At 39.6% G+C, this 19,147-nt stretch overlaps 1 protein-coding gene across 1 annotated transcript; it reads right to left on the minus strand.

Moving 5' to 3' along the window:
* Positions 1 to 1,247: 1,247 nt before the first annotated feature.
* Positions 1,248 to 16,263, minus strand: ARL5B (ADP ribosylation factor like GTPase 5B). Its single transcript, XM_059818545.1, has 6 exons — positions 16,151 to 16,263; positions 11,251 to 11,311; positions 9,929 to 10,076; positions 6,805 to 6,888; positions 4,881 to 5,032; positions 1,248 to 3,262 (listed from the first exon to the last, which is right to left on the minus strand). The coding sequence occupies exons 1-6, from the start codon at positions 16,194 to 16,196 to the stop codon at positions 3,214 to 3,216; spliced, it is 540 nt and encodes a 179-aa protein (XP_059674528.1). The 5' UTR covers positions 16,197 to 16,263; the 3' UTR covers positions 1,248 to 3,213.
* Positions 16,264 to 19,147: the final 2,884 nt, after the last annotated feature.

Consider the following 19,147-nt stretch of genomic DNA (forward strand, 5'->3'; position numbering starts at 1 on the left):
AGAAGATAGGAAGGATAGTACACTCACTACTCAATTAGCCAGCTTATTTTTCCTAGTATTTATTTATGCAATAAGGCTTTATTCAGTCTTAAAATGATTAACAGGGAGGGAAGTATTAAAATTATTACTGGATCTACTCAGGAACAACAGTTAGCTTACAGATGACCACATCGGGGAAGGGGGAGGGGAAAGTCTTATTGTAAAACTTAATTCCATTTCAAATAAACTAAGCAAATTCAATTAAGCAAAAGAGCTTAAAATTCTGCAAAGGCTACCACTACATCTAAGCATGACAAAAATTGCTCAAAGGTGCATGCTCATAGAGGCTGCTAAAAAAATCAGAACAATTTCTCTCATAATATGATGCATTATTTTAACACAATGGGTCTGATTTTATAAATTAGACTATAACATGCATACCAACTACTTTATTACAGTACTGTATTTTGAGTAAAATGGATTATTTAGGAGAAAAGTCTTTGTGATATTTTGCTCGAGAATGTTTTTAAGTGTTTCCTTATATTTGTAATCTCCTCTGAGAAGCTGATTAACAGTGTTCTTTGTGAACAGTATATTAAATGCAGAACATTTTCAAAGTGCAAAAACTACCTGCAATATATTTACTACACACACATTAACAAAAATAATGCAGCGTTTGGCAGTGCAAAGACACATGCAGTGTTCTAAAGCACCCTATTGCAAAAATTATTTAAATCAAACTACTTTTAGTTTAACAGGCTCTGAAGGTGATTAAAAATAAAACCCCCAAAATTCCACACCAAGCCTTTTTCAAAAAGCAAACCACAGCATAAATGCTGTGAACAAACCAATATAGTAAATGGAAAACTGTTGTAGAAAATGAAGTAGTAAGGTGATCAAAATCATAGCTATTGTCAAGAATGATTCCCTCTGTAAAGGTACTCAAAGGTCTTAAGTGTTAAGGAATTAAAAGAAAACTTCGATTATTTTGATATTCTAAGGTCTACAATATGACCATTTCCTCCTAATCAAAGTTAGATGTATTACCTCAAACTATAATCAAACTATATATTTATGAATGGTTTTACCTGGAAAGTGTTAAATATAAAATCATGCCTTTTTTTTTTTAAACAATCAAAGGGCTATACATCCAGATAGTGCTTTTTATAGATATTCAGGACTACATTCTGAATTACATAAAAATAAACCTGAAAATAAATCTAAACTGCAAACTGAAATTATTAAGTCACAAAACAAGAAACCGCATTCACAGTATCATTTTATTTTTTTCATTTATGATTTGCTTCCCTAAGAACAAAACAAATCTTATTTTCACACAATAGAACAGTTGTTAGCATGAACACCGCACCAAGAAGCTTTATTATCACATTTTAATCTTGCCTTGCATTCCTTTTTTCTTTAAGCACTACTTTTCACTGATGTAAATTATTTTCTGAGCATTTTGACTTGACACTCAACATAGTCTTTCTCCTAAATGTGACTTTTGCTAACCACCATTAATATATAACTTCATTCAACCAATCACTTATTCCACATGTATTCAAAGTCTTCTTTTTAACACTTATGACAACACATTTGAGACACTTTTAAAATTTCATTAAGCTTTGTTCAAATAAAAATGGTATCAAACTGAAATTTACAAAACTTAAAATTTTATTAAAGAAAATTCAGTATGCTTGAATTATCAAAACAAGATTTATCAAAAACATTTTGTCATTAAAGGACACTAGTCAATTAGCATAATGGTTCTAGTAACCTGACCCCACATGGTTTTTAGGCATGCAAAAGTGCAGAATGGTGCTTTTGGAAAGCCTGCCAAGCATTTATGTAGGTTAGATCCTTGACTGCTGCTGGGATTTCACTAGAAATTGGGTGTCCACTACTGTTTTGTTTTCTTATTTTTTTCTCAGATTTTCTTTCAGCATTTGGTGCTTGGGGTTTTTTTGGCATCTAATGCTCTCAATTAACTTTATCCATAGCTTTAGATTCTCTTTGCAGATCTAACTTCACCCCCTTCAAATTGAATTAAGAGTTACTAGGTCTGATCTTTCAACACATGTTTTTCAAATGGAAGCTCTCTACTTTTTCAACTTTCAGTTCCTAAATTTCAAGTGAATAAATCTAACTTGAATACCATCAAAAGTTCTCTGCTCCTGCAAATAAGACTAAAACCAAAAATTAAGGCAAAGTATTTTCTCTGCAACACAATCCGAAAACGTATTTGATAGCAGGTAAATAAATGTCAAGATTAGCTTCACTCTGAAGCCTACAGATACAGCACCATGATTTTGTTCTGTTTAAAAATGTGGCTTCCCTTTCATTTTGCATTCATTTAGAAAACAGCAGTCTCACTAAAAGGTGAGGAAGGCTCATGTATACTGTATTTAAAATTTTAACAGATTACAGCAAGGCTACACGTAACACTGGCTGCCATGATTCCAAATTTAATTATCAAGAGGTTTATTTTTAAAAAGATATTCAAGTTCTAAATCACTAAAATAGCACTTAGTAACAAAATTTGTATCCACTGTACAGAGATGTATTTTCAAGGAAAAGAAAAAGCATCATGTCCTAGAACTACTTACCAGAGAAACTGAGAATGAAATAGATTTCTTTTAAGGCAGAATTGCAATTATATACCAGGTTAAAAGCCACCACAATATTAACAGTAACTAACTCGATCAGCATTTAAAAATTTGCATTCATAACTATTAACTCCCGTGCTGGCTAGAACTCCACTGATGTTCCAGGAGGCCCAGTGGGAGATACGGTTATCCTCAGAGGCTAAAGCTATGCCAGAGTAAAGTCAACCTACTCACTACTTTTTCATTATTAAACAAACTGCGCTCATTTATGTTAGTAAATTATATAAACTATTTAGAAAGAGGAAGTATGAAATATTGACAATGACAAAACAGATTTTAGAAAGCTATCATTGAAAAAGTTAGAATACACATTCAGAGGAATTTCAATGCTTAAAAACAGATTCACATATGTTCATCCAGTTTAGTGTATTAAAAAAAGTTAAGAAAATACTTTGTGTTTCAGTTCAACTGCACTTGATTCAAGTACAGCTTGGGAGTTGGCTGATATAAATTAAACATGGTCACTGCCTCAGCAGCCAGAAGTACAGAAAAATGTACATGTTCACAGGATAAATAGAAGTCTCTTCTTTTGGAGGAAAAAAAAAAAGAAAACAAAACAAAACCAAAACTATCTCACTCCAATACGGGAGGTCATCCACTCCAAGCCTTGGCATAATCTGAAAGATAAGAGATGTTATACTGGTATTAGTTCCATTCCAACATCTTTAAAATATTTTCTACTTGTTTTTATGTTGAAAAACATCTACTTAAATAAAATCAGCTGGAATTGGGATTGAAACTTGTACAGAGTAAACAGTGTTTTAAACTAAGTCTACTGACGCTTTAACCACAAGAAGATGGTCAAGCGTGCTATTTTATTGAAGCTTGGAACTCCTTCAATTTTTTTTTTCCTTGTAAATCTAAAAGACACTATTCTTAACATGCTTACTCATAAGTACATGGAACCAAGTAAGTTTTTCTTTTTCTCTGCTTACTTGAAAGCTAGACCTTTACATACTAATACTAAAAGACAAAGAACAGGTACCCAGACTGAACTGGTTCACGAAGAGGCAGTATATCAAGAATTCAAAAATCCCATTACAAAATTAAAAATACATTTATATTCAACACCAAGATTGCATGTGATCTCATCTGCTTATTCACTCAATTTGCATCTCTAATTAAAAATCTTCCGTTTCAGAAGATAGGCTTTCCTTTAATGTTCTAGGGATCTAGTTACCTAGTTTATGCCATCTTTAAGCTTTACCTTTGTAAAGTATACCATCACTAAGCTATCCAAGAGGGCTAACTTTACTCACACAGGACTAATCTCCCTAGACTTCTTGCAGATCTTCTCAAGGAAGATTCAGCTCGGCCATCTAACTCTGGGAAATTTTTTTATGAGTTGGTCTCACTACTGTCACAGCTGTAAGTATTCTAATTACTCATCTTTTTTAAATAAGAAAGAAGCAGCACAGGATGGCCAATGTTTCTAAACCAAAGTTCAGATTCATTAATTTCTACCTTCCTCCAAATGCCAACTACTTTGAAGATCTGAGTTAGTACATAAACTAAACACTCAAAAGCAACTTTGGAAAAACTGGTAGGAGGAAAGCAGAGTTAACTCTTAGAATGAAACAATACAATCCAAAGACTCAATCAAAAAAATTGTTTGTTTTCACTAACATATCCCACTCTAAGGAAGTGAATGCTGTAACAACTAGCTACATCAGCCCGGTATAAATAAAAGGTTTACTATTGGTAACAATTTTGTTTTATCCTAGATCTATGTACCTTTTCATCAAAACTATGTTTGAATGCTTATCAGAAAACCCAACCAACCAAAGAAAAACCCACCCAAAACCACCCCAATCCCGCCCCCACCTTAGAAGCTTAAGGCAGATCAGAATGTAAAGGAAGACAACAGTAGCTTATTTCTTTAACTACACAAAGACACACAGAATGAGAGGGTAGTGCACAGAGACTAAACAATAATGCCAACAGCTACATATTTGGGTGGGTGGGGTGTTAGAGGGGTTTTTTGTGTGTCTTGTTATTTGGGTTTTGTTTTGTTTTTTTAACAATAAGCTGAAAGACTTTAATACAAATTTGGAGTTGGAGCTATGAAAAAAAAATCCACAAGGTTCAATAAAGAAAGGGCAATATTCAAAATGTCCCTCTGACTGTAAAGATCAGAAAATATGGTCTTTCAGGAAATCCACATTGGTGTCAATAGGCTTCTAAATCAGTACTATCATTTACCATATATTACTATACTAAGCAGTAAGCATTTACCCTTCTCCTGTCAAAGCACAACAGGACTGAATATGCCACGGGTGATCCTTTATGGAGCTAAGGGTGAGGTATGTAGATATCTCAGCAGCTGTCATGCAACCCTTCATGTCCTGTTTGTTTGCAAAGATGAGAACTGCAGCCTTCCGTAAATCCTAGAAGTAATTTAGAGCATTCATAATAATTATTATAAAGAACTAAAAGGTTACAGGGTTAACTGAAGTTCTTAAAAGAACTGTATTCAAGCTAATCTACAATTACACAGCAGCATGGAGTTTTAACAGACTTACTGCATTACAAATTAATTACATTAAGACTGAAGAAACCAATTTATTCAGAAGTGTTCTCCACCACAGAGAATCAAATTATAATGATAATTTATAACGACTATCCTTTTGGTGTTGACCACACGTTCATATGTTAACTAATGAAAGTCTTGTAAAAATATATTTCATAATGCTCCAAACCATCCAGCCAGCAGAATTATTACTGGATAAACATTCCAAAATCTACATTAGATACTATTCAGATGGAAAAGCCTGCTAGATATCATTCCCTTGAAATTACTTTCAACTTCATTAAACAAGTTCTGTAGTGATTAAAGCAGTAACAGAAAGCTATCTAAATTCTTGTAAGTTTTAGCCTATTGTTCCAAAAAGGGAGCTCAAATAATGCTGCAGCAGCTTTGGTAAAAATAGAAACTAATAAAAAGTTGTTTCTGTATGGAAATTAGAATTCCACACAGCAATTAGACAAGAACTGGGATGTATGGTTTTAGGAGTGCAGAAGGGTAAACAAATGCAATACTCAGGAAGCTGACAGTTGTAATCGAAAGTATTCAACGCATTTAAAATGTGTATTAAATTTTGAGCCTATTTCTCCATCAAGAGAAAAAAACCCAAATCTTTATGGTCCAAAGTTGAAAATTTACTCCTACAAGTAGTCCAGTCTAGGACTACCAACTGTTTTCAAGAGATGATACATCACAATCTTGTAAGAGTTTATAACACTGGAAACTAGTAAATTACATGGGGATACATCACAATCTTGTAAGAGTTTATAACACTGGAAACTAGTAAATTACATGGGAAAACTTCACCACAAAAAGTCATCTTTCCACCTTTTTTGGTAGTGTATTTACTCCTTACTATCAGACCCAAACTACACTAATATTAACTATAAAGTAAAAATCTCTCATTTGAAACAATGCAAATATCTCAGAGAAATGAACTCCACAGAATTACTTGCATTGTACTAAATCCTTTTCCTTCAAAAATAAAGGGAGATACTTAGATTTGAAACAACCCTAATTTAGCTTGAGAAGGATCACAGGTTTTAATGTACTTTAGCTAATCCAATGTAGATGTTAATTTAGGATGTTCGAGGGAGTTGACCCAATGTTGAACAGTCCTCAATACAACATATAATAATAAAAACGCAGACAAAATAATTCAGAAGGAAACTGAACTGAAAGTAATTTATCGATAGTATTAGATATGCTCCTTAATTTTAAGGAACCGGATTAAAACAAACAAGAAAGAGAAATGGAATTGCCTACTTTCTAAAACAAAGACTAAAAAAAAGTTACTTGAATTTTTAACCATTTAACTGAAAGAACAGAGATAGTGGTGGAGAACAATAATACCCAGTTACATTAATATGAAGTTTAAGATATTTTACAAGTCCAACATTTGCAAAGTAAAGAGTGATTTGATTACAGTCAAGTAAGCCCTATTAGAAGCTTGCTTCATAATAATTTTCCTGTTTATTTATAATTTACTTGGTTTTAAAATGTGGCCAACATGCACACATATTTAGGCTTAGAATTTTTTTTGTGACAGTATAATTTTTGCTAACATAGGAAGCATGTAATGTTCTTTGACTGTTCACAAGAAAAGAATACTATTATCCCAACTCCCCACCATACCTCATGAGCCAGCATTCTATAAAGTTCTTCTTTTGTAATAGAAAGTCGCTCTCTATCAATGCTGTCAACAACAAGAATGATGAACTAGAGGAAAACACAATAGTACAGTATGTAACTACAAAGTATAAGTTACAGAAAGCATGTTTTCAAGAGACCACTACCACAAATCTTCCTATGTAAGGGAGACATAGACTTTCAGAGCACGCTGGAAAATAGAACAAGAGGTTTATTGCTACAGTCTTTTGCTAGACCCCTGGGAATCGTACAAGAAGATTATAGTTTAAAAAAAAAAAAATTATTGTGCTTGTACATTTCAGGACTGCTATTAAGATCTACTTTCATGTACTATGGTTAATGGTTAAATCTCCTTGATGGATTTGCAGGCCGTAAATCACAAGCAAAATAGTGATGTGGGTACCAAAAGCACCTACAGAGTGGACTACATTTAAAATGTGGATGACAAACTTGCTACACAGTTATTGATGAAAACAGCTTTTACTGTCCACTACTACTTGCATACTCAGACAACTATAAAACTGAAATTGAAATTCCCTATTTTGAAAGAAGCATTTTTAGCAATTTAGCATCATCTTACTCATAAGGCTTAAGAAATGTTATTTCAAAGTAGTACATCAGACCTCAGAAAGCTATGTACCTGTAGGGCTTTGTATTACGTTGTTGCACGCCACCTTAACCTTCGTAATGCAAACGGCCTGTATAGTCGGTCTCTCACTTAAAACTTTGCACACTTCCACCTAGGCACTTGGAGATGGCTGTAGCAGTGATTTTACCCTTACTGTTCCTGCCAGGTACATTATTCTCACGACCATGCACTTGTGAATCCCGAGACACTGCTAGGTCTGGTACATCAGGTTTCCCGTGGGAAGCGATTGTCACCGGTATGAAAATTACTCTCTTTTACCCCACTCTTTCTGTCCCTTGTTCTGTACCTTCTGTTTTATAGCCTTACACTAGAGGGGAAAAAGACATATCGTTACGTAGTAGGTAATACCCAAGTAAATGCTTGTAAGCATTACACAATAGTATGTGTACACAAACCATAATAACTGATTACACAAACCATAACAACTGATCAGCGTTCAACACTTGCCCTGCTCAGAGTGTGCTCCAAGCAGTGCTAACAGCATCATAGGTGGGAACAATCAGTAGGGAGATCAAGCACATTCTGATGAAAATTATAGAGATACTATTGGGGGGGGAAGGAAAAAAAAAAGAAAAAAAGAAAAAAGAATTCCAGGGAACACATGCTACGCTACAGAGGAAACCAAAGAGATGACATTCATCTGAGAGACTCACTCCATCACTTCTCTGCCCAGATGGGAATACTTTTCCATCCCTTTTCTTTTTTACTGTAACTCTTTGTTTGGCCCCACCCCTGATAACTTAACCATGAGAGCTCCCTCCCCTCTCCTTTCCCCCCCAAATCTTGTGCTTTAAGCCTGTCTTAACATCCTTTCTCTAAAAATACAGTCTGACTCTTAAAACAGAATTGCAGAACTACCCATGAGAAGTTGAAACTGATTAGGACAGGTATGCACTGAAAAGCTTATTTGTGAGATCTTTACATTACTCCAAAGATTTTGCTTAGATTGCTTCAATTTACAGAGAAGGAAAGAGAAAAGAGAGACAGTAATGAAAAAGGAGGATTAGAAGTCACTGCTATAGTTCTCCAACATATGCTCCACATCACTTTGCCTTACAAAATTAAGGAGATTCATTACCCATTGAAAATGACCACAAAGTATGAAAAACTAAGTCAATTTAATGCTGCTGTGACTTTGAGATGTCTAGCAGATGAGGAGGAACAGTAAAGGAATTATTCATATCAGGGAGGCTATGATTAGCATACTAAACAGACCCCTTTTCTTCCTCAACTGTTTACAGCAGGCAAAGCGTCTAAGTAAAGGGAAAGTTCTTCTTTCCAAGTGCTACAAAGCACTGGATTTCAAACACTTACTAGCCAGAATATGATGAAGAACAAAAAGATCAAAAAAAAAAAAAATAAAGAGCTAATACATGCATCTCCCCAAATTCCAAAATCAAAGATTCTCAATGGACAAATGTCAAGAACTTATTGTTATTGTACCAGATAATGCTGGCAGAAGTCTTTTCACCCTCATGTGTATGTGTCTTAGATGTAGCCATACTTTTCTAGATAAAATTAAAAGTAAATTTAAAATACTAGAGATGAAGGCTGAGATGTCATCACCAGGCTTTCAGTAGATAAAAAGTTCCTGAACATCTGGGGTGGATCACTCTTATCTGCCCTCTCTCAAAAGGAGGGCATAGGGCAGAAAACCCAATTTTACAGAACGGAATGCTTATATAATGAGTAATATCTATAAAAGATCTCTACTTTTAGTAGAAATAGTAAGAAATGAAGTATAAAAATCTTTTATATCAATGCAGAAGTCTCAAAGTGAGGCTACAGAGATTTTATGTGCATGTTGTGTCGATAACTTTTTGGCATCAAAAAGACTGGCATAAAAAACAAATCCCCAAAAGACACTTGTTGCCGAGTTCTATGCCAACCTTTCCTGCAATGGCAGCTTTACCAGTTACCTCATGAGTAATGCACAGCTAGACTTTCCTTTATCCTTTGGATAAAAGCCACAAGCTGATGAACTTTTTAAATACTGCTGCCTAGAGAAAATTTCATTCCTCACCCTTAATTATCGTTACCTAAAAAACATTTCAGACTAGATGTACGGAAGTTAGGTTAACCACTGCAAATCCTCACCGAATTTGCAAAGTACATTGCAAAATTTTCTTTTTAATCTACTTGAAAAAACATGCAAAAAACCCGTTTGATCTGAAATGTATTTTGATATCATTTGATTGTCTAGGAAAAAAGTCTAACTTCACAGTATATACCACAGAACAAACAACATTACTGTAAAGTATACAGGAAAAATACTTCAAATATTACCAGAAAATTGGCTGCATACCAGAGACACCTTACACTTTTTTGGTTTGTTCTTCCTCGAAAAGATTTTAAAACAATACAGCTGCAAGCTACAAAAATCTACCAATATTCCTAATAAATTCATACAATTTCAAACAAACTTATTGAAATTGCAAATTTCAAAGCAGCTTCTCATACCTCTGTGTTTGAATAATAGGTATTCCATGATGACCGTAATGATTCTTGTCCTCCAATATCCCACATTAAGAAATGAGTGTTTTTCACCACTATTTCTTCTACATTGCTTCCTATGGTTGGAGAAGTATGAACCACTTCATTCATTAAGCTAAAGAAAACAATATCACACCATAAAGACCAGCCAGTAAAATCCACAAGGATTGTCACAGCTCAATTACAACAGATTTGTTGTAGAAAAAGTAAGTATGTGTAATTCTGATAAAAAAATTTAAAAACTAGGCAAATTTCAAAAAGCTGTATATTTGAAATTCAATCTGAATTTGGACTAAAAACTGTGGTTGACAAAGTTCTAGTATGCTTTTGTAGCAGAGACTGTAGACATGCTTAAAGACATCAGCAACGAAAAATAAGCACATAAAAGGCTTACAACAAATGGATAAGCATCTGCCTTTTAGGAGGCTTCTCTTTTTAAAAGACACTTAACATACTTAAAATGCACCTCTTTCAAAGAAGCAGCTGCTATTCTAAAGATCCCAAATAAGGGGAACACTAAACAGTGCAAAATATAAATCAGAATATAATTTTATCAGAGCACTCAACTTAGTAACTCAACATTAAAACAAATTCCTAAGAACTATTTGTTCACATAGCTGAAAATTTCTCAGTTCTACCTTTAAGCTTTGTCAAAAGCACTTAGGAAGAAGGTTTTTTGGAAAACATCCTCTGCTGCCTTCATATCCAAATATAAGCATAGTAATTTGGCTACACCCTCCTTCTTTCCCACAATTACAATAGTAATTATGATCCTGCCAATATTCTTGATTTTAACATAGATATTCTTGTAATGCTGGCAAGATTTGGGTGCAGTGATGCTATTGAAAATGCTTAAAGGTAGGACCTAGACTATTTTGGGGAATCCTCCATCACAAATTCTAGACGCTGGTATCAGGAAACATTTGGAAACATTTATGGATTTTTGCAGAGTGGCTTGAATTTCCATTAATTTAGAAATCACTTTCTTCTCTGCAGTTCTTGGCGACAGGATTATTTCTATGCTTACAAATAAAGATAGGCTTTGGTGGCAAAAGAATTTGTAGTTCACTTTGTGCTTGTATGTACAATTTTGTTATTCAATTTACAGTTCAGTTTTAAAACTTATCCTTTAAATATTTGCTCTGTTTAGAACAACTAATACTATTAATGTACAAACTGTGATCTAGAACCCTAGGGATTCCACCTGGTTGCAAAGCTGAATTTTCAATGATTAAACAGTGACAAATACTAAAATGTAAACAGAAAAATAGAATAGTTCACATACTTACAATTGGTAAAGAATAGTAGTCTTTCCAGCATTATCAAGGCCCACTATGATTACTTTATGCTCTGCATATAAACAAGACAGACAAGAATAAATTAGTGGAAACAGCAATAATTCTAGTTAATCGCTTTTTCTTACTGAAGAAAGCAACTACTTGTTTGTCTTATTTCAATACCTTACACAGACTACTGGTGACTTCAGGACAGAAGAAAAAAAAAATCCACAAAGCCTCATCTTCTTCTGAGACTATGGTTTTAGGAGAAGTCAGTACTGGAAGTCTTCCTATAGGAATGGTTACTAATATGAACACTTCATTAAAAAAATCTAGTTTTAGGAAGAAGAGTACAATGAAAAAATATAACTCATAGCAGTGTATCATCTTAAGAATATCACCAAACATCCAAAGACTGCACAAAATATTAGCCCAACATTCAAGGCTCAGTAATAACCACTTGTTAAGGGACCACCATCATTCACACAATAAAAACTAAGAGGAAGCTGTATTTTGAATAGATCACAAATTCCAACGTTGCAATTTCTGAACTAAGAAGTCACAGAATGACAGAATGGTCGAGGTTGGAAGAAACTTCTGAAGGTCATCTGGCCCAACCCCCTTGCTCAGCCAGGGTCACCTAGAGCCAGTTGCCCAGGACCATGTCCAGAAAAATTTTGAGTATCCGCAAGGATGGAGATTCCACAACCTACCTGGGCAGCCTGTGCCAGTGCTCAGTCACCCTCACAATGAAAAAGTGTTTCCTGATGTTCAGAAAGAAACTCCTGTGTTTCAGTTTCTACCCACTGCCTCTGGTCCTGTCACTGTGCACAACTGAGAAGAGCTCTGTCCTCTTTGCACCCTCCCTTCAAGTATTTACACACATTAACAAGATCCCCTCTGAGCCTTTTCTTCTCAAGGCTAAACAGTCCCAGCTCTCTCAGCCTTTTCTCGTATGTGAGATGCTCCAGTCCCTTAATGATCCTTGTGGCCCATTGTTGGACTCTTTCCAGTATGTTCATGTCTCTCTTGTACTGAGGAGCCTGGAACTGGACAGAACTCCAGGTTAGGCCTCACCAGTGCTGAGCAGAAGGGAAAGATCACCTCCCTCAACGTGCTGGGAAGTCCAGCTTATAGAATAGTGGTCTTCTGCATGCTGTAATGTTATTTTTCCAGGCACAGGGGAAACAAAACCAAAACCAAACAAAAACAACAAAAAAACCCAGAACTTATATGCTTCTCTGTAGTTAATCCTTCTCAGAATTTCAAATACAGCGGCAGAGCCAATTAGAATGGTGGATCTTTTGATACAGGTGTGAAGTTAGAAGATACTGATCTGCTTACTGACCAGAGGGGACCAAAAAAAAAAAAAAAAAAAATCAAATCACTTGAAAGCAGAGAATTTATGAATGGATACTAGAAGTAAAACTTGCATAAAAAGTCTTTAAATAGGCTCACTTTTGAAGGGGTAATACTTAAAATTCTATGACACTTTTTCCAAAGTAGAACATCGTTCACAGCTTAAAGATTTCCTCTGAAATACCACAATCAATCTACAAGACTTCTAACAAATTACTAAAGGGTCAGAAGATCTATCATAAATACAAAATTGGTGGTTTTTTGCCTGCAATTGGGTGGTCTAAGGAAGAATTAAAGTAGCTTGTTTTGGTTTTTTTTAGATCTATTTATAAATAATAACCTAGGTCTTTTTACACTGAAAGTGATTTTAATAAAACAGCCTCTTGCTTGGGACGTTTAGAAGGTTTGCTATGAGATACGGCCCTAACAAATGTTGAAATGTATTTACTTGTATCAGTTCCCCTACTACTGCATCCTGCCAACACATTCCAAGGAAAGAACTTTTCCTGGTCTTAAATCCAGTAATACTTTTAGCCCGATAAGAAGCAGCATCAGTAATTAATAACCTTTCCCAATACATAAATGGTAAGAAATCCCCTCTGCTTTCAACTGTAATAAACCATGCCACATAGCTAGACTGTCCATTTCTTCTTCAAATTCAGTTAAGTTTAAAGGGCTTTCAAAGCTCAAAAACCGAAATACCCTTCTGTCGTTTTCAAAACAGCCATGTTGTCAACTATTGGAAAGGATGTCAACTGCTGGAAAGGATGGTAAGAGAATCAAATTGCAAAGTAGTAAAGATGATGTGTAAATTAATAAAATTACATCCAGTGCTTTTGTAGGATCTAAGGTACCTTCATTACAAGGTTTTCCTGCCAGGCAGAAGTCACTCTGAATGAACTCAATTTTCTGTACGTTGGGCATTTACTCTAACTGCACTGAACCCTGAGGCACAAAAATGCATGGGGCTTATTTTAAGATGTTAGGTGTTAGTTTTAAGATGATAGTTATCTTACGATGTGCATTTCTTCCTGTGAGTTAACAGTATTAGCTCACCAGTAGATGTTTCTTTAATGTTGTCCAGACATTATTAATCAAAAACCTTTTGGATATGGCATTTTCTGCTCAGCTATTATCCACATTTATGTAAAGCAAAACTGTAGTGCATAATTAATACTTGAGTGAAATGCCAACGATTTCCTGTTCTGTGTCTTCTAGCACTTAGGCACACCTCCTCCTCCGTGCTCTACTTGATAGAAGACAGACGGCACTTTCTAAATCTTTGCTTTGTTTAACCTTTTATTTTGCCAGTATCAAATGTTTCAGACTATCAGCACAACCCACACTAGCCATGATGAACTGATGATATGCTCCACACACATTGGGGTTTCTTTGCATCTTTGGAATAGTCTCTCTAGATAGTCAAAATCATTGTGTAAGCTACTGTGCTAGTCTGCTCAATAAGCAGCTTCATGGGACAGCCTATGAATTCTCCAAGAAATTGTCTAGATTTGGTATAACTAGAAAAGCAATCAAAACCAACTCAATAATTACTGCCCTTTATTATTAATAATATTTAGAGGAAAATAGTCATGTAATTAGGGAATAATTTCCCACTAGATGTGTCAAAAATCATGTTTGAAGATAATTTTCTAGGGTGGAATTTCAATTTTGGCTATGAAAAGAAACTCAGTTCCTTCTCTATGGTCACCACAAGAAGAGGGGGCAAAAAAACCCCCAACAAACCAAACTGAAAAGAACCCCAGCAACAAAACAAGATCAGACCACACCCCAGAAACCTCTCACTGGGATAAAAGCCAAATGGTATGTATTTCATGGTACTAACTCATTTATCTTAACTGTGATACTAATTTTCATTAACATTTTAAAGGTATGAAAAATAACTTTCCTTTCAGGAATTAATACACAGTAACAAAGACATGTTTTCCACTAATGAAATGGAATCAACGTCATCTAATGTTGTCATGTACTAACAAAAAAAAAAGAAACCAAACCAAGCAAGCCGTACCTCTTCCTTCCTGAAGATAAATACTGACATCATAAGGTACCATATAGACCAACACTAAAAGCTACCAGAAGTTATCTCCTGATCAGTTCTCTGCTTATAGACATCTCTTCGGAGTCCATCACAGAAGGAAAGGAGTCACAGATTTCAGTATTTGATGAAAACCAAGACAGTACTTAATAGTTTTCTGGAAAATAGGGGGAACCTTGAATCTTACTAAATGCATTTTCCAGTTCAGACAAGTAAGAATCTTCAAATCAACAAAAACAAATTCAGAAGACTCTGTTAGAAGACTTCAGGAATGATGTGGTGGAATAGTGTATGCAGGGGAAAGATAAGTGGTCTGGATCTCCCTCCCACTCCCATCCCATGAAAAGACAGCTTGAGACATAGATGTTGATATGTACACACACTGAGACTTTGCTCTGGTATTTACAGAATTAGAATGGGTTATGTGCACTGACAGTGACAAGACTATTAAAGGGACACCAGGTGTACCTGCCTCCCAAAACTCGCAAAATTGTATTGGCAAAAAGTGTTGCACAAAAAAACTTAACTACATTTTCAGTAACTTTAAAGTGGGAATGAAGCATGTAGGTGGAAACCTGATGAGAGAACAATAACATTAACATCAGTTTGCCTGCTCTAAACTCTGGGGCTCAAGGAAAAACAATACAAACAATACATTCCTTGACTATTTTATTTTCTAATCAAAGAAGGCTAGATAAACAAGATTAATTAAAATACATAAATTAATACAGAAAACATTTTCTATTTTTATGATAACTGTCTGAGCTAAAGGTGGTGGCAGCCACAAGTTTTGAACTCTGGATGAGAGCATGAGCCATTATTGTAGGGCTGGGTGCACTAAGTAAAAGAGAACGGAAAGCTATGCCCTTGTGACCTTTTAATTCTTGGCTTGAGAAGTGATTTTCTTGGGTCACTAAACTGTAGTTAACTACCATCTTTGCCAAAATACAAACAGATCTTTACCTCAAAGGCCCCAACACAAGTTTGGTGTTTTTTTCTTGATACTAAAGACAAAAATAACATGATTTTAATAGCAGACCCCAACTTAAAAAAGGAGGGTCTGCAAAGACAAACAAGACCTTCGTCGTCCATCAAAGCTTCAGCCGCTACAACGCTGAAAAACAACGTCTGAGAGGCAGCAGCAGCATTCACCACCGTGCGAACTCGGGAGCACACCGCTTGAAGGGCTGCCCGGGATAAACAAAGTGTTTGGAGCAGCCAGGGAGGAAGGGGGAGAGGAGGGGACCACCTCAGTCAGAGAAACAAAGCGACTTCGAGCATGAGGCGCCGCGGAACCCGCGCTCAAGGCGCTGCACAAAGAAAAGCCCAACTTTTGCCTGGGCGCGCCCTCAGGGGAAGCCCGGCGACCACGGCAGGCCCCCAACCTCCAACGGCTGCCCGCGGCCCCCTCAGCCCCGCGGGCTCCGCTCGCCCCCCTCACCACCTGCGCGCCGCCCGCCCCACCTCCCCGCAGCCGGCTCGGGCCCCCGCACCCACCTTGGTTACCGAAGAGACTCCACAGCTTGGCGAATATCAGGCCCATGCCTGGCCTCGTCTTCCCGCCGAGCCCCCAGGGCTCAGCCAGGAGGCAGCAGCGGCTCCCACGGCTCCGTTCGGGCAGACGCAGCCCGCAGCGGCCCCGGGGCACGGGATGGGGGGGCGGGCATACGGCGCCGCCCCGCCCCGGGCCAACGGCCGCACGACGCGAGGGGCCGCCCCAACGCCTACACGGCCGTCGCGCCGCGTCTCTCCGTGCGTCATCACGTACGCCCATGGCAGGTGGGCTCAGCTGGAGTAGGGGCAGCGGCGGGAGGGAGCGGCTGTGGCGGCGGCCGGCGGGCAGGGTCTCCCCGGGGCGAGCTGCGAGGAGAGGTCGGGCTTTTCCTCAGGGCTGGTGAAGAGCCGAGGGGTCTGGGGCCCATCGCGGCCAGGGAAGAGGGGTGCCGCGGGCTATGCTTGTCCGCCGCCCGGGGTAGAAGCAGCTCCGTCGCGGTGGTCGGCGCTGGCGTGGGAGTGTTGCCGGTCTGCGCTGGCAGCGCCCTTTTCCCGTCGCCGTGTCATTCAGCTGGGCGGTGCTGTGCCCGGTCCACGGCCTTTGTTATGGTTGGTAAGGGCTCGTGGTTTTCAAGGCACGCGATTTTTTCCTGTATAGTAAAGCATTTTAAAACGGCAGACTCGTTTTCAGTGCTACACTGTAGGCTCTTACCTATTGAACTCTTGCGTGGGTACCCCAGTTTTCTCACTCGGCAGCACCTTGGGGAGGGTCAGTAGAAGAGCACAAACGCTGCTCCGCCTTAGTGAAGGAATCCGCAGGCACTTACGTGCAAGAGGAGTGGAGATAAAAAACCCTGTTATTTTAATCCACTCAGCAACATTTAAGCTTGCTCATGCGGGGCGGGGGGGGAGCGCTGACAGCAATGTTTTGTCAAATGAGTTTCTTTATATGCTGGAGTTGTGTATTGAACTTGTGGCCTGAGCTGCTGCAGCATCGCACACTCATTGCTGCCCCTTTAACACAGGGACACGCCGCCCCACCGCAGGCACCTGCCGGCAGCGATGCGGGCGCCTGTTCCGAGACAGAGACCTCGAAACCCTGGAGAGGGAGAAGAACATTCCAACGGCCCGCCGCGCGGCGCTGCGGCAAAGCGGGCTCTGCCCGCGGGGGAAACTCCTGCGGCCGCCCGTAAGCGGCGACAGGGATGGTAAGAGGGCCGCTCACCTCGGCCAACGCTCGGGCCGCGCTGAGGGGCCCCCAGGCTCTGGGCCGGCCCTGCTGCTGCCCTTCCCGTGCCCGGGGCGGGCCTCCCGCTGCGGCCGAGCGGCCACACCGCCGCCCCGCCACAGCCGGCAGGACGCGGCCGCTTCCCAACCCCGCTGTGGCGTGTCTGGCTCCCATAGTAACAGCTGAGCCGGCATCGCCCTGTCGGCCTCTGACCAATATCCGGCGGCCGCAGAGGCGGGACTTCCTGCCGCTGCCCCGGAGGAGGAGGGACCCGCCTGGCACGCGGCGGTAGGTGGGGGCTTGGCGGTGTGTCGGGGGTCTGCGCGCCGCCGCCGCGGGGGGGTGGAAGGCGGGGGGGTGGAAGGCGGGGGGGTGGAAGGCGGGGGGGCCCGGCCCGGCCCGGCCCGGCCCGGCTCGGCTTCTGCGTGCTCCGACCTTCTCGTGGTGTCCCAGGTCTGGGCCGGGCTGCGTCTCCCTCGCTGTCCGCCGAGGCTGAGGGGGCAGTGCTGGTGGCGGAGCGTCCCGCTGCGCTGTGCAGCCTCCTGGCTACCCCTGGGCCTGGCTTGAGGTGCCGCGCAGGGCCTCAGGGAGGCTGCGAAGAGCTGTGCGCCCACCCCCCCCCCCCCCCCCCCCGCCCTTGGTGTTTTCAGTAACGGGGCGGATGGGGGAATAAAGGAGGGAGCCCGAAATGCCGCTCCCCACGGCAGTGAGCTGACTGACTTTTTCCTCCTGTGGGAGGGTGGGGAAAGGAGGTTTGAAAGTTAAATCTTGCTCGGCATCTCTGGGTGCTGGCTACGTTGGACGGCTCGCAGCACTTAGGTGCGTAGTTAGGTCAAAGCCCTGGTCCCCCGCAGCAGCTCCCAACAGAGGCAGAGGGAAGTCTGTAAGGAGATGGTGAACAGGGGGTGATGCTCCCTGAAGGGCTCTCTTCAGAAGCCCGTCAAGCCTTTCCTAGGGCAAGGTGTACCGCACAGCAGGTCTGGATAAAATACCTCTCTATAGTTTCGATCCTGCCTCCTGCTAGTTGTTTGAACTCTAACTCTTGTGTTTGAAGAGGCACTATACAGTTTCCCTCATCAGCCTTTCTTCCTGCCACATCTGAATTTATAAGCTTTTATCCTATCCCTCCTCAACTATGTTCCCCAGCCTGGAAGATTCCAAACTGTTTAGTCTTTACTTATTTGAAAGACATTCCCAATCTATACGTCATCACCTTTCCCTGAACCTTTCTAAGTTTAATTGTATCTTTTCTGAGACAATGGTCACTGAAAGGTCATCCATACAGCACTGAAGCTGCAGGTTGTGTGGGTGCACTCTGAACCTCCAGTTGTGTGGTTTTAAAATTTACAGGCGGCTTACAATGGTTTTATTCTTTTGACTGCTCTTTTTAACTGAGGAGTTGCATTTCATTTGTGTATTGTTCCTATCCCTGAACTAAGCACAATGATAGTGGGTTTCTTGTATTTGTCATTTGAATGCATGTGTTGAGTCCACATGCCCTACAGTTGCTGTGACAGTAAACCTCTTCTGCAGTAATATTTCGTACCCGGCCTTATGAACTAGTCAGGGTCAAGTCTTAACTTCTCCTGTTACGTGTTCCTTCACGTCCTGAAGTGTTCATTAGCTGCAGTTAAAAGCACAGAGGTTGGCATCATGCATCTGTGTGACGTCTACCCTGTCTACATGGGGAGAAGTGAAATCTCCTTGGTTTTATTCTTGTTTTTCTGTTGGCCTTCATTATATTGCAGGCATTGTAATATACTTGCCATCCT

Source organism: Gavia stellata, chromosome 6, assembly GCF_030936135.1.
Source record: "Gavia stellata isolate bGavSte3 chromosome 6, bGavSte3.hap2, whole genome shotgun sequence".
In the NCBI taxonomy this organism is placed as follows: Eukaryota; Metazoa; Chordata; class Aves; order Gaviiformes; family Gaviidae; genus Gavia; species Gavia stellata.

Excerpts from the sequence above, each read along its gene's own strand:
- ARL5B (XM_059818545.1), bottom strand. The coding sequence starts at position 16,196 with ATGGGCCTGATATTCGCCAAGCTGTGGAGTCTCTTCGGTAACCAAG. Across the intron at positions 6,889-9,928 it reads CCTATTATTCAAACACAGAG|TTCATCATTCTTGTTGTTGA; the intron begins GTATGAGAAGCT and ends GTTTTCCTCTAG. Across the intron at positions 3,263-4,880 it reads TGTGCTTTGACAGGAGAAGG|ATTATGCCAAGGCTTGGAGT; the intron begins GTAAATGCTTAC and ends CTTATCTTTCAG.